A 23,261-nucleotide genomic window follows, 5' to 3' on the forward strand; every position below is an offset into this window, starting at 1 on the left:
TATTTATAATTATACATTTTTCTTGTAGAGTCTTAACAATAATACAATTGCACAGTCATCTGACAGCTGGTTACTATTTTAAGCAAATGTGTTACTGTGTAAATAACACATTGTCTGTCTTGATCCTGAGAAAGTTCTGATAAATTAGCTTTATTTAAAAAATAGTTTTTACTTTGCAGTTTTTTTAACCATTTAAAATTTTATCATTCTTTAATAAATTATTTTTTATTTCATTATTATAATTAGTTTTTTTAATTTTTTTTTTTAAAGTGATTGTAGATTAGCATTTTTTAATAATTGTCATTTATTTTATATTGAATGAAAGTTTTTAGTATGTTGATAATTGATTTTGAATGTATTTTTTTATTTTTGTAAAGATTAAAAACTGGTTTATTTCTCAATTTAAAAGTGTGAGATAATGTTTTTTTTTTTTTAAGGAAATTTTATGATTATTAATAATTAGAAGTATTTTTCAACTGTTGTTTAGTCAGTTCATATATGATTTTTTTGATTTGATCATTTTCTTACTGTTTATTTTCCCTAATTTTAAGTAAAACTGGTGCTTTTTTCTTTCTGTATTTGAAAAGAATTACTTATTTTAAAAGTAAAATTTATTTTTACTATTTTATTGTTAAAAAGTAAAGTGCAAAATTTCTAGGTAATTGTAATGAATGTAGGGACGGGAAGGGTAGCCTCCCAGTGGAGGGATGTAGTGGTCGTCCAGAAGGGAGGGCTACTGCATCTTGATGAAACTGAGAGGACCCCGATGGGATGCCACAAGAAAGGTAATTGTAATGAAATTTTTTTTAATTTTTTTATTGTGTTTGTTAATAGATTAAAGATGACTAATTGCCATTTAAAGATGGTTAATTGTCTCCTGATGATATTTTGTGTTTGAAATGCATTAATATTTTGAATAGTAGTCTTGCTTATCTTAATAGTACCATATTTCTGGAATCTGGGATCTGGAATCACCTCGTTCAATTATATTATTATTTGTGTAACTGGTTGATTTTAATCTTGTATTTGACGTTCTAATGTCTATTATTATTTCATTTCATATCTTATTTGTTTGTTACATTAAATCGATAATTAAAAAAAAAGTTTTGTTACTACTCAGTGCTAACCTTGCAGACTGTGTTAGGTCATGCTTTTTATGTAGAAGATTACTTTGATTTGTTCTGTTTTTGTTATTGTAATATTCTCATTGTCTTGGTGTTTTTATCAGGAAATAAATATTCATTATTATTATTACTTCTTAATTGATGATATATAGTAGTAAAAATATGTTGAGTATTGTTTTTTAAAATGCTGTTGTCATTCAAATTGTTGTTTAGAGTTCCAGAAGACTACAAGCTTAACCCGGGTGCAGTGGAAGCCATAGAAGAACAGCCAGGTCATCCTGATAATATATTGATAGGCTATAATAGAGGACTTATGGTTTTGTGGAATAGAAAAACACCTTCTGCTGAACAGGTAAGACATTTATTATTATGGAAAGCACATGTGCGGTGAAATATGGATTCAAAATTCATGTTGAAATAGGTGTAGTCTTGTCATAAAAAGAAATGATAACCACATATAAATAAAAATTATGTTTATTTTTATAATTTGTAAATTGAAATGTCTCAAAGCTTTAATTATTGTTAGTTTAATCAGGATTATTTTTGCCATTCTTCCTTTAAATTTTTAAATAAATCTTGTTATTGAGTTAATTAAATCAGGCTAATTTAAAATAGGGTGTCCCATATAAAATGTAACCCATTTAGCTTACTGTAAAATTTTGCATTACTACCCACTCCCTTGCATTTTACTGGAATGTAATTACTCAACATCTGATTATCACACTGATGGAGTAGACTACTAGCATTAGCCATAACAAAGTGATCGGAACGCACAGTGTATCATTAGCGAGAGAAACATATTTTCAGCAGAGGAACATGTTTTATTGTTGTGTATTACTTCAGTATGTGATCAGTGACTGCAGTGGAAGATTTTTTTAATTGTAAATACAAGATTGACCAGTTCTTAATAGGACATCAGTATTGACTGAATTCAGAGAGACAGGTTCTGTTGACAAAAATTGAAGAAATGTTGAATGCAAATATAGTGATTGAAATTGGACTGATTACCTGCCTGAAAAAATGACTCTGACTGAAAACATCAACTAGGCACTTGTCAGCTCAGATGAATTTGTTGAAATCATCCATCCATTCATTTGGTGACAAAACTTTTAAACCTACTTATATTGAATTGAAACAATTCATCTACTTGTTAATCCTCCCTAAAAAATTGGCTAAAATATTGTTTTTGTTTTCTTTGATTTGTACTTGAGCGAGTTATGCTATGGATTCACCTTTCTGTGATGAGGTGTGGTTTCATTTGGATGGCTATGTAAAGAGGGAAAACAGTAGAATTTCAAGTGCTGGAAATTCCCACATGTCATGGAAAACTGTTAGACCTGCAGAATATAGCATCTGGTATGGTGTGCAGTGTAAGGAAAAAAAAGTTGTTTGTTCTCTTTTCTTTGAGTATACCATTAATGCAGAACGATACTAGAATATTTTATTGCAATTTGTTGCACTTTTCGAAGAGGAGGATCGATACTGATGGTTACAACATGTTTCAATATTTCACCATACGAATTCAACAACTGCTTTCATTAAAAAATTTGGTGATTGTATCATCGGTTCTGGTTTCTGGCAGCTGAAATCTCTTGATTTGATATCACCAGATTTTTTTTCCACCAGAATTTCTTACTGTAAGGCACAGATAAGCACAACCTCCTGCTGTAAGACTTGCTGAAGAACTGCGTGTTGTGTAGTGTAGAAGAAAAGGTATAGATAGAATGCTTATTTGTAGAGTTGCATTGCAAAATAATATTGCTGTGTTATTCACTTGCTTAAACTAAAACCGTCATGAAATTTGACTAAAAAGAAAAATGTATCTTGTTCTCCAGCCAAGATTTGGTGCAAATGACATTTAATTTTTACTCTATCTGTAAAAGTGGTTAAAGGGTTCTTTTAACTTTTTTCAATATTAATGGAAAAAATAGTGGAGTTGTCTTCATGTATTCATTGGCTGTCTTCATGTGAGACTGTTTTCTTCAGGGGAATAAAAAGATTGGTTAAAACTAGTTTTAAAATAATGCAGCGTAATGCTTATTAGTGTATATATTATACAAATATTCAGTAATCTCTTGTTTTTCATAGATTTACATTCACAAATTTAGTTACTCATACATGTTTGCTTAAGAAAATTTTATTATTTATTTATTTAGTTCTTTTAAGATATACTTTTTAGCATGAGCTGATCTTGCACATATAAAGGAATTAAAACTACATATTTTTCCAATTACAATAACCAAAATAATAAGACGTATCAGTTGTTAACATAAAACAAATTTTTTATGATGCAGTCTTTTCACAAAATTATTTAAGTAAAATTATTACACCAGCTTATCAGTTAAAATACTAAAATGAAAAACAGTTATCAGGATTAAAACTTGTGTTTATGTACATCACTAATTAGAAAAAAAGTAATATAAACAGTTTTAATAATGTTAATATCTAATCCTTCTTATAGTAATTGAAAATAATAAAAATAAGCGAAAATTGCAAATTTTATATTCTATGCAAAATGTAAACTGGATTATCATTTCTTGCTAGGTTTCATTTAGATTTGAATAATCTTTTTATCAATAGTGTTAGTGAAAGTAAATTTAAATTGAATTTGTAAGTATTGAATATGAATGTAAATTGCACTAATGCATCATAAATAAAAATAGAGACAAATTCTGTTAATTCTTGTTTTTAATTATTTCTGAAAATTGTCAATTATTGGTGTAAAGAAATATGGTCTAGAATATTTAATAACTAAACTATTACGTGCTTTGTGGGTAGATGAAGAAATGACATTAAGAAAAACAAGTTCATTAAATACATGCACTTTTTATTATTAATGTAAGATATTTTGTGTAGGAATTTTTTCCTACTCTACAGTTATGGAACATAATCCCCTTTTTTCTTAATATTTTGTGGTAAATTGCTGGAACATATTTGCAATTGTCATTTTCTTTTTTAAAAATCTATTGTTTAATTTTGTGAATTTCATTTTTTAGGGGTTTGTTCAGAAAATAACAACATTTTTAATTACTTGTCAATGGAGATATTAAGTGACATGTGGTTGGCAGCATTGTGTTCTGCATAACCTCCTTTGTAACCACATGTTCTTGGATTGTTGATATCTCATTTAGTTTTTGTGTTATTGTTATTTGAGTGCGCCATGTTTAAGTGTTAGTAGCGCAATTTTTGTAATTGTGTTTTTCAGGAGCAATGATACAATTTAAAGTTTTGCTTGAAACTGGGAAAAACTTTCACAGAAACGTTTCAACTTTTGAAGCATACTTACAGAGATGATGCTCTGGGTTGTGTGCAATGTTATGAATGGTTTTCACTATTTAACAGTGGTAGTCAGTCAATTGAAGATGATGCTCAACCAGGAAGGTCTTCAACTTCAACTGATTTACACTTGTGTTTAGAAATTCATTGATTTGGTGCATGGAAATCGCTGAGTGACTGTCGGAGAACTTTCAGAAAAGGTTAGAATTTTGATTGAATCATGCTATGACATTTTGAATTAAAAATTCATAGAGTTGCATCAAAATTTGTTCCTCATTTGATGACCAAACAGCAGGAAGAACATCAAGTGTTTGTTTGCTGGCAACTTCATGAACAAGCCAGTGACGATGAAACATTCATGCAAAGGATCATAATGGGAGATGAAAGCTGGGTTGATGGTTACGACATCGAGAAAAAAGATCACTCATCATAATGGATCGGTAAAGGATTTCCACGCCCCAAGTAAGCACGTCAATTTCGAGCCAATGTCAAAATTATGCTCTCTGTTGTTTGTGATTTTAATGGAATTGTGGATTTTGAATTCAAGGTGAAACAGTGAACTGTGCGTACTATCAAGGCGTTTTACAACAGTTATTTGGAAAAATCCACAAAAAGAGACAAGAGTTGTGGTGAGACAACTCATGGTTCCTTCACCATGACAATGCGCCTGCTACACTCAGCTTTGTCAATTTGTCAGTTTTATGCCAAAAATCAGATGGCTGTCCTCCCTCAGCCTCCCTACTTGCCAGACTCCTTGCAATTTTTTATTATTTCCAAATTTAAAATTGATTATGAAAGGATGCCATTTTGAGACATTGTCTCCAAGAGACAAATTGAGACAGTTAGAATGAACCTGTGTTAAAATGATTTTGCTGATGCTTTTCTTTTATAAGTAGCCTCAGGCACATCCCAAATTAATGTCCAACAGTAATCGGCTAGCATATTAGTATTCCATTTCTCTTTATAACGGCTTACATCACCGAAATGTCTTGGTGGAAACGTTCACTGTGTTCATTACTTACATCTCCGAGATTATCTGGGAGAAAATCTCCAGATGTGAGTGGAGGAAATGTATTTACAAAGACATATTACATCCAATAGCTCTGTATGAAGTAAGAAATTTATTAACAATATCGTGGTAATTGTTGGATTTTTGTTTGCTGAGAAATGTTTTGCTAACGTCTTTAAATGAAGCCCAAGCTGCTCTTTCTACATTATTTAACATTGAGTTAAATATATCATCTTTGACCAATTCTCTTATTTGAGGATCAACAAATATTCATTCTGTAATTTTTCTCCTTCACATACATTCGGAAATTTCTGCTTGATGTACAAAAATCCAGGACTAATCCTTCTTCATTTTTTTTCAAAATTTTTCGTTAGTCCTAGCTTGATATGGAGAGAGGGTACAAATATTTTTTTGGGTTCAACTAAGTGCTCATGAATAATATTTTTCCCATTTGGAGTTAAGTTGTCTAATTTCTTCCGCTCTTTGGTAACATAATGTTTATCTGTAGCTCGGCTGTCCCATTCGCAAAGAAAACACATTTACTTAGTACAGCCTAAATGCATGCCTAACAAAATAGCTATAACTTTCAAATTAGCACATATGTTCCAGCTGTGGTTTTTATACTTATTTTTTCAAGAATATCTTTCGTCACACTGTATGTCTTTCAAATTAATACCATAAGCGATTGGTATCGAAGGATATTTGTTACTGTTGTGTAGTAGAAACATTTTTAAACTATGCTTGAATAAATTTATGAAAAGGTGTCACTCCTCGGATTTATGAACTTGTCCTAAGTGCAACATAAGCTCATCAATATTAGTGCAGAAGATCAAATTATTTTCATCAATAAAGTAAGAGAAAGTTCTTTTTGTTGGCTTCAAAAGCCTGAAATTTTTGTATTTTTTTTTTAGTCATTTAATTCACCTTGGATATATTGGAAGATAATTCAAAATAATCATTGTTGTCTTCTTCAGTACTGCCTGATTCTTCATCGCTGCTTTCGAAAATACTTTCACAGGTGGCTCAGGAACTAGAATAATTTCATTGTAAGGTACAGGCCTGATTGCAGATTGCAATGAAGGATATTTTACAGTATGTTTAGATTTTTTAGAAATTCCAGACACACTTGTTAAACAAAAGTAACAATCTGTTACATGATCCTTTGGTTCATGCCAAACCATAAGTAGACCAAATGCCAAAGCCTTCCGTGTACCTTTCAGCCATCCTCTTAAATATACAGAACAATTAGTAAATACTATATGAGGAGCCCACATCTTATCCTGATCACCAATTTTACACTGAAAAGTACAAATAATATGCTTTTTCAATTAAAGGTGTAATGTTTTTTCTATTTCATTTTATGGTAAACTCACCACATACATAACAAAAGGCATCCGCATCATTTACACAATTTTGAGGCATTATAACACTGCATTTAAGACAGCAATAAGACTGAACAAAATTAATTCATTACTAAATAGTGTTTAATACAAACAACACAGCTGTGTTTTCAGCTACATGTTTTGACATGCACAGACATGATTAATCTTGTCTATGAAGGCTCGCTCTTCAGCATTAGATATGATGTCATAATATGTGACTATGATATCATTTAATTCTTTGTCTAGTATTGTTTATTTATGACTTACAAATTGAGCTAACAAAATACAATATAAGAGCTTAAAATGCTAACTATACGTTGAAAAAAAGGAAAAAGAACCCTTAATTAAAATTAAAACATTTTTCAAAATGGTGGGTGATAGAAAGATTCTGAGTTCATGTTTGTTTTCAGCATCAAAAAACAGATTAAAATCTTGTATTGCATGTTTGCATTTTAGGAAACAAAAATTATGTTTATCTTGTAATCTGTAAAATTAATAATAAAGATTAAAAAAAATGAAGTTGGTTATTTTTAGAACAAACTTTGTATTACTGATATTAACAATGAAATTGAACCATTCAGCCATTATCATCTTTTAATAAATTATGTTTCAGACTTATGTAAGTACACAACAATTAGAAAGCATTTGTTGGGAACATTCTGGTAGCAAATTTATATCATCACACAATGATGGCAGTTATGCATATTGGGATGTGTCAGTTGGTTCAAAGCCTATTGAAGAACCATCTACACCGTATGGACCATTCCCTTGTAAAGCTATTACAAAATTATTGTGGAGACAAGATCCTAATCCTCCGCAGTAAGTATTATTATTATTTTTATTAATCATTTTTTATTTTTTTGTGGGTTTTGTGAGCACTGACTTCTAAGGTCAGTAGCCCGTGTCACGTTGTAAAAACAAAAGAAAGAATAAATCACCAGTAGGATCGTCAGATGTAAGGATGAACACAGGACCCTTACATTTTAATAAGACACAAAATAAACGTACTCGTGAAATATTAAATAAAACACACATATATCATGTACAGGGTGTAAAAGGCCGTGACGTTTTCATAAAAAAAAAAAAAAAATTAAAACACGTTTAAAATTAAAAACATAAAACACGTATTAAAATGAAACACGCAAAAAAGTCATGACAGTACAGTGTAATTTTGAGATTCCTGTGTTGAGGTGTAAAGCCTTCACAAAGGGGATTCTCAGTCAAACATTATACATACTGACTATCATCGAAGGCTTACTATAAACATTAGTAATCCGCTGGCTTTTTGATAAACAAATATTTTTCCTTCTTTAGCATTTTCTAAATCAGTAGCAATACTATTTCTTAATCCATACCTCTTCTGAGGTTATCACATGCTTTACACTTTTTCATTAGATGCTTAACAGTAAGTGGTTGATTACATATACTGTACATTGCCGGTTAACAAATATGAATTTGTTGTTTGTAGGTGACCATTCTCACAAATTGTTGCCATTCTAGCAGCTTCATTTGCGCTTTCATTTCCTGAGATGCCAATTTACCCTGGAGTCCATACAAATATATATCATTGACCCATTTGGTTTAATACATACACAATGTTTGCAATAAAGACATCCCCAGTGTTATTGTTCTAAATACCTGTTATTGAACTTAAAAAGTTAGAACATAAAATAAGCACTCTTTCATTGCAGAAATGTTATGTGTAACAAGAGCTTGCTGTACAGCAATGATCTCTGCCATGTAAACACTGGTCGTATCTGGCAGTTTCTATGAATGAGCTTTACCATTTATTTAGCTTTAGTCTATGTTAATATGGCTATTCCACTTCTAACTCTTATATCTTCATAAGTTGAAATTTTCATCTCGGCAGTAATGTGTTTCTTGCAGACATATGCAAATAGGGTCCACGTCATGTACGAAGCGTTGGAGCTCAAGGATGTTTGACAAACATCCATTGATGTTCTATTAAGAATCAACTCGTTTATATTCGGCAGTTAATTTCAGAGTTTGTCCTTTGGTCAACCCTTTTTTTCTTCTTATTTTCTGTCCTTCGAACTGTTTCATGTTCTAGAAGTGTGTCATCACCCCTGAGTAACTCCCAGCCTTAGAGTCGAAGACCATGGAAGTGGCAGATGAGGATGAGCATGGCTTTGTGCTTGGTTTAGATGGAAACAGGTATGACATTCATAACAGGGGTTGCGTTGGCCGCAGTCTCAGAAGAACATAGCTTCAAAGCCTATTTAGGAGCTGTAAAGCCTTCATAACAAATTCATCTGTCAGACTGTGCAGCTAAACCTTATCTTCAAGTTCTTTTCTGATACACTTTTATTTTTACTCGAGCATTACTTGTGGCTGTAACTTATTCTCAGCTTGAAAGAGAGATTTCATTTTATTGTTGATTATTCTCTTCATCATTGTAGCCAGCATTGGAATGACATTACTGAGGATCTGATCTGCATTGACACTTGTGGTAGAAACTGTAGTTGCTGCCGTAAATATATTGTTATTGCCCTAGTTTAATGGTTGTTAACCTTTTTTTAGCCTTAAAGTAGCTGACTTCCTATAAGGTTTTAATTTCCTGAACAGCTACTTCATCTTTGTAAGCATGGCAGTTTCTTGATTGACATGATTGGTGTCCTTAGCAGTTAATGTGGACAGGAGGATCCTTGCATTGCTCTCCTTCATGAGTTTTTCATGACACATGTAAATTTGCAGTCTCTCATATCAAACCGTAGTGGCCAAAATGGTGACACCTGAAGCATTGCATCTGTTCAGACTCTCCACTTCATGTTGAATTCTTCCTGATTCAGCATTCTTTCATTTTGCTTCTGACAAAACGACTGGTTTTAAACAAGGGTATTTAGGTGTACCCTCTGCCATAGTAGATTGTTCAACTTGCAAGATGAGTTAATTCCTTCTGTAGCAAGACTAGCCTCTGGGTTACACCCCCACTCCAGAGCTATCAACCCTGGAGATCAGTTTGGTATTCCTGTGGAACCGGCATACGTCCTGGCAGAGAGTGGATGTGTAATGTCCACTGACTCCAGGCCTCTACTCATCAAAGCTTTCAGGCTCTCCCTGACACTGACATATATGGGCACCTTACTGCATGCAAATTGTGGGGGGCATTTGGCCAATGGAAGGGTCTCTCTTATACCTACTATTACATTGACCCTGGCCGTCATATCACTAGCTCTAAAGGTTGTATAAGTCCATTTCCAAAATAATTTTGAATTGTGGATGATCTACAGGCAGCCGAAAAGTACAGTATTTATTTAGATCTTTAGATGGAAATCAGGTCAAAAGAAAGTTCACATTTCTGAGGAAGAAACTCGGACCCATTAGGCAGCTACATGTAATGTCCTTTTGTACAGCTGTTGCTGCCCTGGATGTGGAATGTAGGTGGTATGATCCGGAAGTGGGATCATACCCAGAGCTGTAAATTAATAATAACAGTTATTACTATTTTTATTATTATCTATAATAAACACCACTGATTCACTTTAATTAGTTACATTTAAAAGAGTTAGAAATATTTTAATACTTGAAAAGTATTTTTGTTTTATATGCGATTTCCAAGTGCCTGTATTACAGATGCATTTAACATTTAACGACTGTTAATGATTAATTGGTAGATCAAATTGTTATGCGACTATTTAATAATCAATTTTGATTTTAAATTTATTTGTATTTACATTTTACAAGGTATTAAAGAGGACCCATTTTTAGCTTATGGGTACTTTAGTCATTTTTTTAATTATACAGCTATCAGAATGGATACTAGAGTACTAGATGGGTCTAATGGGAGCTATAATCACTCATTCAATTGTACAAAGGATGGGCTTTACAGTTGTAGTGTGTTCAACGTGGACCTAGAATGGTTTGACCTACACCCACAGAATCTAGAATGGGAAAGATGAAGTAAAAGATTAGTAAAAGAGGTTCACCAACCTCTGTAAGCTACAACTATTTCTCATGAAAGAACCATATCAGGATACAAAAAAATTTAATTGAGAGACTAGATTCATGGTTTCCACTAGCTTTAGCTGTTCATACTGCCTACAGCCGTTTGGTAGATCAGGACATTTTCTCTCAGGATAGAGCAGAATCAGTTTTATATTGAGTGGCTTAAATATAATGAAGGCTATGCCAGAATTGATTTCTGATTGACTTTTAAATGAACCGGTTGCCAAGGCAGTACAGAACGTATGCAGTAGCCATTAATAATAAAATATAATCTCATTTCAGACCCATTGGCCATAATTTCTAATCAGTATTGATAAAAAAGTGGTTAATGAAACATGAACCTATAATTATTATTTTACTTTTACTTGCAGTGAGATGCTTAAACATGCTTAGATTTTAAACAGAAGGTATCAGCCACTTTTGAGATCAAACTATAGTTATTTAGTATTTATGATAATAATGTTAATGTTGTGAGAAATGGCACTATTGCAATTGTATTTAAAAACAACAGTGAGTTATAACAGTTATCGAATTTGATAGATATCCAGTCAAACAGATTATATCTATGTTCAGACTGATTCTCCTAAGAGTTGAATACTGTTTTATATATATATATATATATATATATATAAAACACCCATTTATATAACATTATTATTAGGGACTGCCTCACTTAATAGTTTTACGCTTTTGGATAATATTTAGTATTAAAACTATCCTTGGAAGATTTTATTTGCTTGTTCTAAAAGCAAATCATTATAGTTAACAAGCATAATAAAACCTTGCTAAATATTGTAGTAGTTCAAACTAGGGTCTGAATCATAGTGTGATGTAGCAGGCTTACCATATTTTTTTGGGTCCAACCCAGGACATATTTTTGAAATTACTTAAAAGTCTTAACAGTATACTGAAACATTAAACTTTATTTATTCAGTTGTATATTTCACTGGACATGACTTTTGTCAGAAATGGTTTGTTTTAATTACGTTATAAAATTCACAACAAGAAAGTTATGAATTAATTTTAACATTTAGCAGATGTTTAACAGTAGATACTGAAAGTCTACCCCTTTCTGTAGACGAAATGCTCTTAGGCAAAGACATCGCAAACTCTCAACCATTTTAGAAATATTGCAACATGAAATATCAGTCTTTTGAAACACCTTAAAAATTGCTTCCACTTCTTTTCAATAGTGTGTCGTACTTTTTCAGACCTTAAACCACAACCCACCGTTTGGTTTTGAATTATCTGATTCAGCCATGTTTGTTCATCAAATAGATCAGTATTTATGGAATCTTTTATAATTTCATTAACAACTTGTGTACTCTATTTTAAATCAGACCAGGCAATTTCAGTTCATAAATTTATCCACTGAAACTTACTAACTTTATCAAAACTGGTTTTCCATAACTTTTTAAGTATTGGATTCTAGAATTATAAAAATTGTCTACACTTGAGAAGAAGTTTTGTTACTGAACATTATTATTTTCCTTATAGTGCATAGCAATTCTTTGGAGAAGATGGTATAAATTTATGGATTTTTCTTTCGTGAAGTTGATAAATTAATTTAGAGTACGTCTGAAATGCTTCTGTAGCTGTGATAGAATTAGCTTCCAATTTCAGAACTACACTATTAAATAACTGTAGAGTACCATATAACATTTCAAAAACAGTTCAGGTTTACAGTTCAAAACTGAATTGTACATATTTTTATTGATGTTTTAGATTTTGCTTATTACACTAAAACCATTTGTTTATGATATTGGTTTATAGTACTTTTGTAAGCATTTAAAGTACAGTTTTTGGGCACTGAAACTGTCCTGCAAAATTATTCTTTGTTATTGATTGTAAGAGGGAACTTCTTTCTTGCAGTTGTATCCACTATAACTCTTCCCTTCAACATTTATTTTAAAAAAAAATATCACGTTGTATGAGAAATGATAACATATGATATTCGTTTGTATCTTTTTGCATTTCCTTTTGAGGTCTATGAAATTGTTTCTTTGTTATTTATGAGAAAGGTCTGTAAATAATGTCTGTAAATAAAAGAATATTCTTGTTTTAGTTTACAAAAATTTGAATAAGAAAGAGTAAATTTTGAGTTGTGTAATAAGCACCAAATAAATTCTATATAAACATGTTACACAAACGAAAACATATTGATCAATTCAAGTGAGTTAGGGTATGGAATCCTGAAAGTGAACAGTTAAAGAAATCTGTTACAAATTATTGCTCAGTTTTGACAATTTGATAGCCTCAAACGGCTATCCAGAATGTTAAAAAAAAAGAATGCATGGTTTATTTCGACAGTGTGTGAACATGAGAGAAAGACTGCTTCTGATATTACTATCAGTTATTCAGAAACCAAAAACTTCATTTATGGTTTAGGTAATCTTAAATAGGATTTCATATTGTTTTTATACAAAAGAAAAAAAACAAATAGATAAAAAAGATAAATTGTATATTTCACAGTTAAAGTTCTTTCTTGTGAATAGTAATACTTGTTAGGTTGTAAATTTATTGATAAATAAATTAAAAGGATAAAGTAAATCTAATTTACTGGAACAGAATTGATACTCTCTTATTTACGGTAGTTACAATTCTTGTGGCTGCAAATTTTCGTAACCGTATGTGCCATTTGTTAAGTGGCCAAAACCAGGTCCTTGAAAGTTTTGTAAGTGTAGTTTACTTTCACATTATTATACATTATTTATTATTATTATTATTATTATTATTATTATTATATTTATTTAGGAATAAATAAATCATATTACATTTAAGAATGTGGTAATTTCAGTGATCGTGATATAGTGAGTAACATTATTTTAATCATTTAAATGTAAATTATTGGAATTTTCAAATTATGTATGTATGAAGAGCTGTGAGAATGATTTCCTTTCTTTTTTTTTACTGCAGTGAAGATCTTTTACTTTTTTCTGGTGGAATGGCCAGGGCAAGTTGCAGTGATCGCCATACCATAACTGCTTTAAGAGCTAAACATGTTTCTGAAGGGAAGCATGTGGTATTTGATTTCACTTCAAAGGTTATAGATTTCTTTACAATCAATGCTTCAGATGATGAAAAAGGTATTTCTATTTAGCAGTTAATCCAAATATTATTGTTTAAGATGGTATTGAAATTAAAGAAAGATTGCATATTATTGTGTGTAATATAAAACACTATTTTTTTTCCTTACCTCACTCCATAAGTTTGAAGGTTGTTCATGGGATTAATAAAGTATGGAAATTTTGTAGTGAATAAAAAAGTAACTAAGCCTGATCACAACTCAGACCTTATGGATAAAAGATTGAGGTCTTAGCATTTAGGATAAAGGTTGCAGTTTTTTCCTATCTCGTCTGCTTTTGTTTGTCACAAAATTTTTCTATTGCTTTATGATATTGTAGCATTTTCAACTTTATTCTGATATTTCTTATTGTATTAAAGAAAAGTTATATTTTTGTTTATTTTAAAACTGATGTCCTGGAAAAGATGGTGGTGAACTGTTCATTCCTATGACCTGAAAATTATTTTATTACTCTGAAACTTTTTTGTCTAGTTGTGTATACAAAAATAAAACAATTTTGTAAGGTAGAATTAAAAAATCTTAATTTATTAAATGTGATTCCACTGATAATTAAAATTTGGTGTCTGTTTAGTCCTCTGAATCGGGTAAGATGATAAATTAGTAGATCTATCGGGCTGGCAGTCTTTTCTGTAGGTCGTTTACTTTCTCCTTTTACCTTCATCCTTTTATTTATTCTTTGTTAATAATGTTTGGTTTCACAGATAGAAATAAGTAAAGTTGATAAAAAATATATTTTTTTTTTGGGATTACTAGATGTACATTTAGGTATCTTTCTCTCTTTGGATTTCAAGCATACTCCTTGATTACCTAGTGCATAAATTTTTGGTGGAGAATAGTCCTTTTTGTTTTGATCTCACATTAATGTCATCAAAACTTTGCACAGTCTTATGATTAATAAATAAAAGTTGTTAATGGATTTGCATTTCAATGTCTTGGAAACAGTTTGATAGACTTTAAAATTTCTTTGGTTAATAATATGTTGTATTATATAAATAAAAAAATTCTGATAATTTTACATAAATAAAATAATTTGTTATTGGTGTGGACCAAAAACTGTGTGTTTTTAGAGTTTGATAAGTCTGATAAGCGCAAGTCTTTTTTCAGTTCATAATTCATAGTCAATTTATATCAAACTTTAAGGCAAGTTTTATTAACATGATGCTCAAGTTTTTTGATTCTATCCAAGCCTGCAAAATAGGCAGATGTTTTGGTAATAACTTTAAAATGTTTATTCCTTTACACTTTTGATCAGTTATTATCAAATGCAACACTCATCTTGTAGACATTTCTTGCATATGTAGATGATATTCATGTAAAATATAGTACACCTATTCATATGGTGCTTATTATTTTAGCAGTCTCATGTACTTTCAGTCTTCTATTACCATATATCCCCCCCCCCCACCATTAATCTCTTTAGTTGTAACCTCACTGCCTCAACAGACCATCTGGAATGTTCACTATCATTTTTGCTCATATGAGATTCCAAAAATAATAACCCTAGTAAACTAATCTAGTTGATGTAACTGACTCGCCATAATATTGCTTAGCTTAGATTCCTCTGCAATTTTCCCTTCCAAAAGGTAGTGTTTAATTTTCACACAAAATTAGTTTTTCTACAAATCACAGTATTTGATAGACCTAAATGACTGCCGACAACAGAATTATGAATGTATTTGACTGAAAGTTAGTATGATGTACGAAACTAAGAATCGCCTCAATTTGCTATTAGCACCGTCTCTTGACATTGAACTGGACTTGTCAAACAATCCTTATATTGCATTTCTTCTAATGTCAGGCTTGCGTAGTTTGGAGTAATGCATACACTTCTCTTCTTTTTTTTTGCTAAACGTAGAATAAATTTCTGTGCAAAAGTTAATTCTTGAATTCAATATTTTTATAACCATTTTGTGTCAATTTTTTCGTAATGTACCTTTCGTTAGTTGTTCACTATGATTCTTTGTTGTGCTACTCTTGCTATTCTTCGCTTTCTGGTATCGGTGAGTATTCATTGGTTAGAAAAACATAGTATAAGTACTTAAGAAGATAGAAAAAATATTTATAAATTAATGGACCTGTAGTTCAGGGTGCCCCATAAAGTCTTTCCATGATTACAAAAAAAAACTATTATTGCAGTTACAGCTGTGTGGTTTATGGCAAAAGAAAAAAAAAATTATCAGGTTTTTTTTACCGTATCAATAAACTTCAACATGTACGCCTTTTGTTGCTTGTAGAATGTCCATCTGATAATCAATTTCACACCATGTGTTGGTCAACATTTCTTCGGTAACACTAGCAACAGTTTCAGTTATTCTCCATCTCAGTATGTCCAGTTCAGGTATGGATGTTGCATAGACTTTTTCCTTAACATAACCCTAGAGGAAAAAGTCTAAGGGAATTATGTCTGGTGATCGTGGTGGCCAGGAAGCGGGACAGTCGCGCCCAATCCATCTGCCATGAAATGATTCGTTCCGAAAATCTAAGAACTAGTAATCTCTAATGCGGTGATGCACCTTCCTGCTGGAAAATCATCCTAGGTTGCAAGTCATTTAGTAGAGGTATAGCAATGTGTTGCAACATATCCAGGGAAATGTTAGCTGCTATTGATTGCTCAATGAAAAAGAAGGGATCAATGATTCTGTTGCACATCAAACCGCACCACACATTCACTTTAGGAAAATCTCTAACTTTTTCCTGGTAAAGTACGGATTTTTTGAGCCGCATATTCTCACATTATGCCTGTTTACTTTTCCTGAGAAAAACATGCTGCAGTTACTCATCAATCCGTTGTAAAATCTTGGTCACAAAGACAGCATGAACAGAGCAGTCATCTGGCTGTAGATGTTGCAATATCTGTACTTTATATGTGTGCAACCTTAGTGTCTTGTGTAAAACTTTGTGCACTGCTGGGGAATCCTTAGTTCACGAGATGCATGATGGGTAGATTTGGAAGTGCTATGTAGAAATGCTTGCTGCGCAATTTCAACCTTCTCTTCACTAACAGATGGCTACCCTGTTCTTGGAAGGTCAACTACACTTCCTTTCCCCTTAAACTTTGCATACCGTGCAGCAATACTCTTGCTATCAAGTGCTGGTTGTCTGTGTATTACCTTCTAAAATTTTGCTGCACAGTAATCTGTGATTTCGACTCATGATATCACAACATACATTATGCTTACTCCTGGATTGTATAAAAAATTGATCACAGTGCCTTCTACTCTGCCTCTACCTGCAACAAATAAATGTAAAAAAACGTGATAATTTTTTCTTTATTTTACCACAAATCACGCATCTGTAACTGTAATAGTTTTTTTTTTTAATAAATTCTTGTAATCATGGAAAGACTTTATAGACACTCTGTATTATGATTTATAGTTTGAATAAGCATTTTTAAATAATTTTTTTTATGTTGGTTGTATTGGTTTTGTTTATTTTAGGAGTTATAGCATTGGTAGTCCTCGCTGAAGAAGAATTGGTAGCTATAGATTTGGTATCTGAAGACTGGAAAATGCTTGGGTTGCCGTATTTAGTATCTTTACACGCTAGTGCTGTGACATGTTCGACTTATATATCTGATGTACCTGAAGCATTATGGAATAATATTATTGCAGTTGGAAAAAATCAATCGAAAGGATTATATTCTGATTCTGTAAGATATGTTAAAATTTTTTTATTGCTAATATTACACCTGAACAGTTGTTTATTTTTGTTAATTTTTGTTCATGAGGTATAGAACAGTGCCAGTGATTCTGATAAGTTTGTTATGTAGGTTTTGAGAATAATATTTTATTTTATTATTAGTATTTTTTGTGTTATTTTATACATTTAATTATTGTATAAATATGTAAAATATTTTTACGATATTTATTCAACTTATGTAAAAACAACAAATTTGTCATCAGTATGACCTACAATTTTCATAAATAATTCTGTTTTTGTATTTCATACATAGAGATCAAAAAAATAAACCTTGTTTGATCCACTAATGGAATTTAAAATAATTTCTGAGCTTTTTGATTGTTTTCACATAATATCACTTTCAAAAAGTAATGTTTTATTACCACACAAAATTTTTTTTCGTCCATTTTTCCACAAATCACAGTATTTGATAGACTCAAACAACTGCTAACAACAGAATTATGATTGTATCCGACTGAAATTCTGTATGTTGTGAGAAACTAAGAATTGCCACAATTTACTTGATTTATTGGACCATACTTGTCAAACCCAACCCTCATATTTCTTTCTTTTAATACCACGTTTATGTAGTTGGGATTTATGCATATATTTTACTTTATTTGCTTAATAAATTTATTAAATTAGTGTAGTGTAAATTTATTAACTGGGTGGGTTAATCAATTGGTTGAACTCATCATCGCAAAATCAGCTCATTTTTGAAGTCAAAAGTTCTAAGGTTCTAGTCTTTGTAAAGACAATTGCTTTTATATGGATTTGAATACTAAATTTTGGATACCAGTATTCTTTGGTGGTCGGGTTTCAATTAACCACATTGGGAATGGCAATGGAAGGCAATGGCAAACCACCTGTAAAACCTGCCAGGAAAATTCCAGTGGCAAACCAATCAACCCATATGGAATCACTAAGGGTTAAATGCAACTGAATGGCTAAATTTGATTTTGAAATTTATTAAATTAATAGTGATTATTAATATTTTTTGCCTCTAATCAGTTTTAGTATTTTCACAGGAAAATACTTTGATTTGTGTAGTAGTGATTTACCTACTGATTATCAGGAAGAAGTTGATCATAAAATCTAGAAATGTTTCAGAACTAACATCTTTAGTTAAGCTCTATTGATCACAAATATTTTATATCACACACCCAAAAGGCAGAAGTTTTATTACAATGATAAACTATGTTTTTAAAACCTACTGTTAATCCTTTTATCTGTTTTTTTAGCTTCAGAATATTCACATATTTTGTTCAGTATTTCTTTTAAGGTGTGCCCAAAAGATGAGAGGTTGGTATTTTTTTATTTTTATTTTTTGTAAAAATTATTGTATTGTCCAGGAATTTGTATATCAGTGTAAAATTCACACCCTCTAACAGTAAATTGTTAATTTTTGTTATTGGTAAATGTGTTTGTACCAGCCAGAAAACTAAGAAGCTAATAAAAACATTTTGGCAATTTGTTTTTGTTTGTAACATTATACTTAAAGTTGAGAGAAAATATAAAATTATACCATTTTAAACCAAGAGATGTTAATGGGTGGGCTGTACAGAATTTCAAAAATATTTCAAGATGATAGAAATTAAAAAGAAATTTTTTTAAAAATTAGTTCAGATGTCTTTGAATTTAGGTGGAGTACAAGCAGATAGATAATACTATTTCTACAAACAGTTGGAATTGTATTTAGATCGTGAGAAATATATTGTTTGTTGTTAGATGGTGGATTTTTATTCAAATAGTATAATTTTACATCGGTATCCTTGCCGATCATGCTGTTGTATAATACTGCTGAATCTAGGTTCAGATCCAGTGAGTAATTTTAACCAAATACTCGTGTTACTGGTTTTGAGTCACTTGTTGGCCACTGAGCGCATTTGTTGTTGCTCTCCAATATTGGTTGGCGTAAGACCAAATCCTAATCAGCCTTACAGTTATTTAATTTATATTTAAGTAGAATTTAAGGGTATTTGATTTAAAAATAAGTATGACTGTTTGAATAATAATACCTAAAAATATTTAAACAATTAAATTTTTTTTTCAGGAGTGGCCAATTAATGGGGGCTCATGTCAAGAAATTGTAAAAGTTCATAGAGATTTACTTTTAACTGGTCATGAAGATGGCTCTGTTAGATTTTGGGATGCTGGTGGCGTTTCATTAACTCCTTTATATAAGTTTTCGTCATCGCAAACATTACAGGGTGAAGATGATAGCGGTGATGGTTCTGTTGCTGCTGCTGAAGAAGAAGATGATTGGCCTCCATTCCGAAAGGTATAATACTCTGTTATAATATACTGTGTATTACGGTGTCCATAAAATATTTTTAGTAGTGGTTTGTTCTAACAATAAACATGAAATGTTACTTCATTTCTGAAAATAATCACTTTAAGAACTTCCTATTATGATTTTAACCTATTCAGGATGTGCGTATCAGATTTAAATTATTAAATTTTGTCTCTGGTTAAGTTCTGGTGAACATCTGAATTTTATAACTAGGTAGTGTGGTTGTTTTTTAAATTTTGGAAACTGTTATTTTTTTGGATGCCTACTTGTACAGAACTCGTTCGCATAATCTTTTTGGGATACACAAACAGTCTCGTTATATGGAGGAATAATTTTAACTGTCTATGGTTTTCCTGGACTTGAATGCTTCAGTGTGCTGTCCATTTCTCTTGGCTGGTTGACCCATCGCTGAATGCTATTCACTTGTGGTAGTTCTTCATTGAATACAGTACTGTATTCATGCCTAACAAGTTAACTGATTGAAACTTAGTGTGTTACAAAACACATTGAACCTTCCTCTGCTCAGTAATCATGGACATTAATCAGCTTTATGCAGTTACTGACTGTATAATGCAGCACGCATATGCTGGTACTACTAGAACTTATGTATTGAAAACTAGGGCAGTTTTTCTTTATTTGATATATACTTGATATCTCTGTCATATTTTGTTCCAAAACTGTGACTGTTTGAATGTTCCGTTATTTTATGAACCCATGGTAGCTGTCTAACATTTTTATGCTTAATTATTGTATCCTACTTTTATAACCTCAGCAGAAATGAGTACATAATTTTGTACTTTATTTATCTATGCTGTATAGAAAATTCCTTATCTCATGTGATATAACTCTTTCACTGCCTTTTGTCTTATAATATTGTTATGCCTGGTGCCGTTAAATTTTTAAAAAAATTATCATTTTTTATGTATCTGATATTAATTATATCGACTGTATGTAAAAATAATTTTTCTGTAGAGATAGCACAGTGCACAGCTGTATGTTGCTATAAGTCACTTCATAGCAGCTATATTGAGATTGTAAAACTGTACTTTATCTGATAAATCATTAATTCATTCTATTTTTGAATAATTTTGCTTACATTTATTGGTTACAAAGGTAACTTCCTGCAAGTAAAAATTTGCAAGCATGGTAATCATGAATATGTATTAAACATTCAACAAAACTATATAAAGTGGCCAAAATTTACAGATAAACCAAACTGAAAGTTGTTTTGTCAGTAGTAAAAGCAATTAACTTGAATTAAACTAAAAATATTTCTATAACATTTTTTCTAAAGAACATTTCATTTATAACTGCAATGCTGTGCTGTAAGATTCTATATTATGTACTGTTCATGTCGGTTGTATTTATAACTGTTTCGAAGAACTAGTTTGTTTTTTGAAACAATTTCTTTGGGGAGTTTTGTACTAAAGGAACTGTAACACTACCACCAGAAGATATATACTACTACCCAGGAAATACTTCTTTGAATATCTTCAACTATGATCAGTTATTCCAAAACCAACATTCTTGTATTGTACCTTTGTACATAGATAAAACAAACTATAGATGTTTGCTTATTGCAAGTTGTAAAATGTATATAATAAATAAAATAAAATAAAAATCTTATAATTTACTCAGTAAGTGAGTAAATTAAGTTATTATTATTTACATGGATGAGAGAATGAGAAAAGTGACAAAATTTTTTTGTATGTGGGTTCTTGAGATTGGTCATCGTTTTTATGTTAAGTATCTTACATACATCTGTTAATTTTTAATTCTTTCTAGTCTTGTAGGATCCGAGCATAAGCTTGCGATTAGGATTTCTTCTTTTGACATTGTTTCTTTTTCTTCCTTTCTTTCCAATATTTCTCACTTTAAGGTATGTGTATTTCTTTCTTTCTTCGCTTAATTTTAACTTTTGATTTAATGTTTTCGCTTCAACCTTAGGATCTTTTATTCTTTTTATCTTATCTCTATAATCGCTAATTTGATATTTTTCTCTTTCCTATCTTCCTTAACTTCTTGAAAACTGGTTTGTTGTTATTTTCTGTTTTTCATGTATTTTTTTATCGAATTTGTTTTAATGAGATTGAGTAAATCCACAATAAACACGCCATATGTCAAGGAACATTTTACTTTGTTTATTATACTTAAGTGGCATTGACTGCTGTAGCCAAAAATAATGTCAACAACATGTAATGACACTGCATGCAATGCATTTTAACTTTGGCAATTTATGAGTATCAGTCTATTAAATGTGTTTTTTTCCTACCCCTTTAAATCCTTTATCCTGATTTAAAACTTAGTAAAGAATTGTCACATTCTTTTAATTGTTACCCCTCTTCAATCTATCCATTTCAAATTTTCAAGAAAACATTTTTGTTTTTCTTCACTGGAACCATTTTTCTCAAGAAACAAAATTACTCTCAAGAACAAATTACTTGGTTTGCTTCCGGACCAAACTTTGTAATTTAGTTTCTCCCTATTTTAGTTCTTTCTTTCTGTTACTGATTTACAATTCTATTCACAAAAAAGATCATTCGAATGGGAATGGCCCCGTCGTGACTTCACCCACAATGATGTAGCTTCACTTGCAATGCTTTTTAATAAAAAAATATTTAATCAACAATATTATATTTAAATTTTCATTAAGTCCTGATAAAACGGTAAATAAACATTTTTATGAAAAGTACTGAAGGAGTATATGATAAACAATGAATTGTTGCTGAAAACAAAAAAAGGAAGATAAGAAAACTGAACAATATTTGTTAGACCAATCCATTTTATGAATGAATTAAAATAGTTCAATATAAAAGTCCAATAAAGATAAACAAAAAATTTATTACAATCCCAAATCTAGTATCCTCATCACGGCTTTGCTCGTGCTCTATGGTAACTTGCGCTTCCTGTCATGATCAGAGGGTCATGGGGTCATGACTTGCTTTGCTCTCCCTTCCCTTTTTCTCCTGTTTCTTCCTCTTTTATTTTTTCTCTTTTCCATTTCCTGTTTTCCTTTTCCCCTTTTTTCTTTTTTCCATTTTCCCCTTCTTCCATTTTTACTCTCTTCCCTTTTACCTTTTCCAATTTTTCCCTTTCTCCCTTCTTCCTCGCGTATAAATCGGTCCAGTAGTTTTTTAGTCTATAGCGGACACACATATCAGAAACATTGCAATGGGATCATAAAGTATTTAGTATAGTATATGTTGCTTTTACGTCCAAAAGGTAGCGCTGTTAACACAAAATTTAGTTTTTTAACAGTTTGAACCCCTTAAAATCAAAATTTTGCAAAATCCTTTCTTAGTGCATGCCTATTTAAACATACGAAGGTACCCTGAAAGTTTCAAGTTTCTATCTATAATAGTTTTGGTTGTACATTGATTATGAGTCAGTGAATCAATCAGGACATTCTCTTTTATCTTATATATACATATATATATATATATATATA

The 23,261-nt window shown here is 31.1% G+C and overlaps 1 protein-coding gene across 3 annotated transcripts in view; it reads left to right on the plus strand.

Annotated features, from left to right (window-relative positions):
• The window catches only part of l(2)gl (LLGL domain-containing protein l(2)gl), a 137,684-nt gene that overhangs the window by 49,949 nt on the left and 64,474 nt on the right, over window positions 1-23,261 (plus strand). For all 3 annotated transcript variants that reach the window (XM_075375368.1, XM_075375369.1, XM_075375370.1), the window contains exons 7-11: window positions 1,338-1,476; window positions 7,405-7,610; window positions 13,674-13,843; window positions 17,280-17,491; window positions 19,574-19,801. In XM_075375368.1, the coding sequence (XP_075231483.1) occupies window positions 1,338-1,476; window positions 7,405-7,610; window positions 13,674-13,843; window positions 17,280-17,491; window positions 19,574-19,801 (955 nt within the window). The remainder of the gene's footprint in view (window positions 1-1,337; window positions 1,477-7,404; window positions 7,611-13,673; window positions 13,844-17,279; window positions 17,492-19,573; window positions 19,802-23,261) is intronic.

The sequence above is a fragment of the Lycorma delicatula genome, chromosome 9, assembly GCF_047948215.1.
Source record: "Lycorma delicatula isolate Av1 chromosome 9, ASM4794821v1, whole genome shotgun sequence".
In the NCBI taxonomy this organism is placed as follows: Eukaryota; Metazoa; Arthropoda; class Insecta; order Hemiptera; family Fulgoridae; genus Lycorma; species Lycorma delicatula.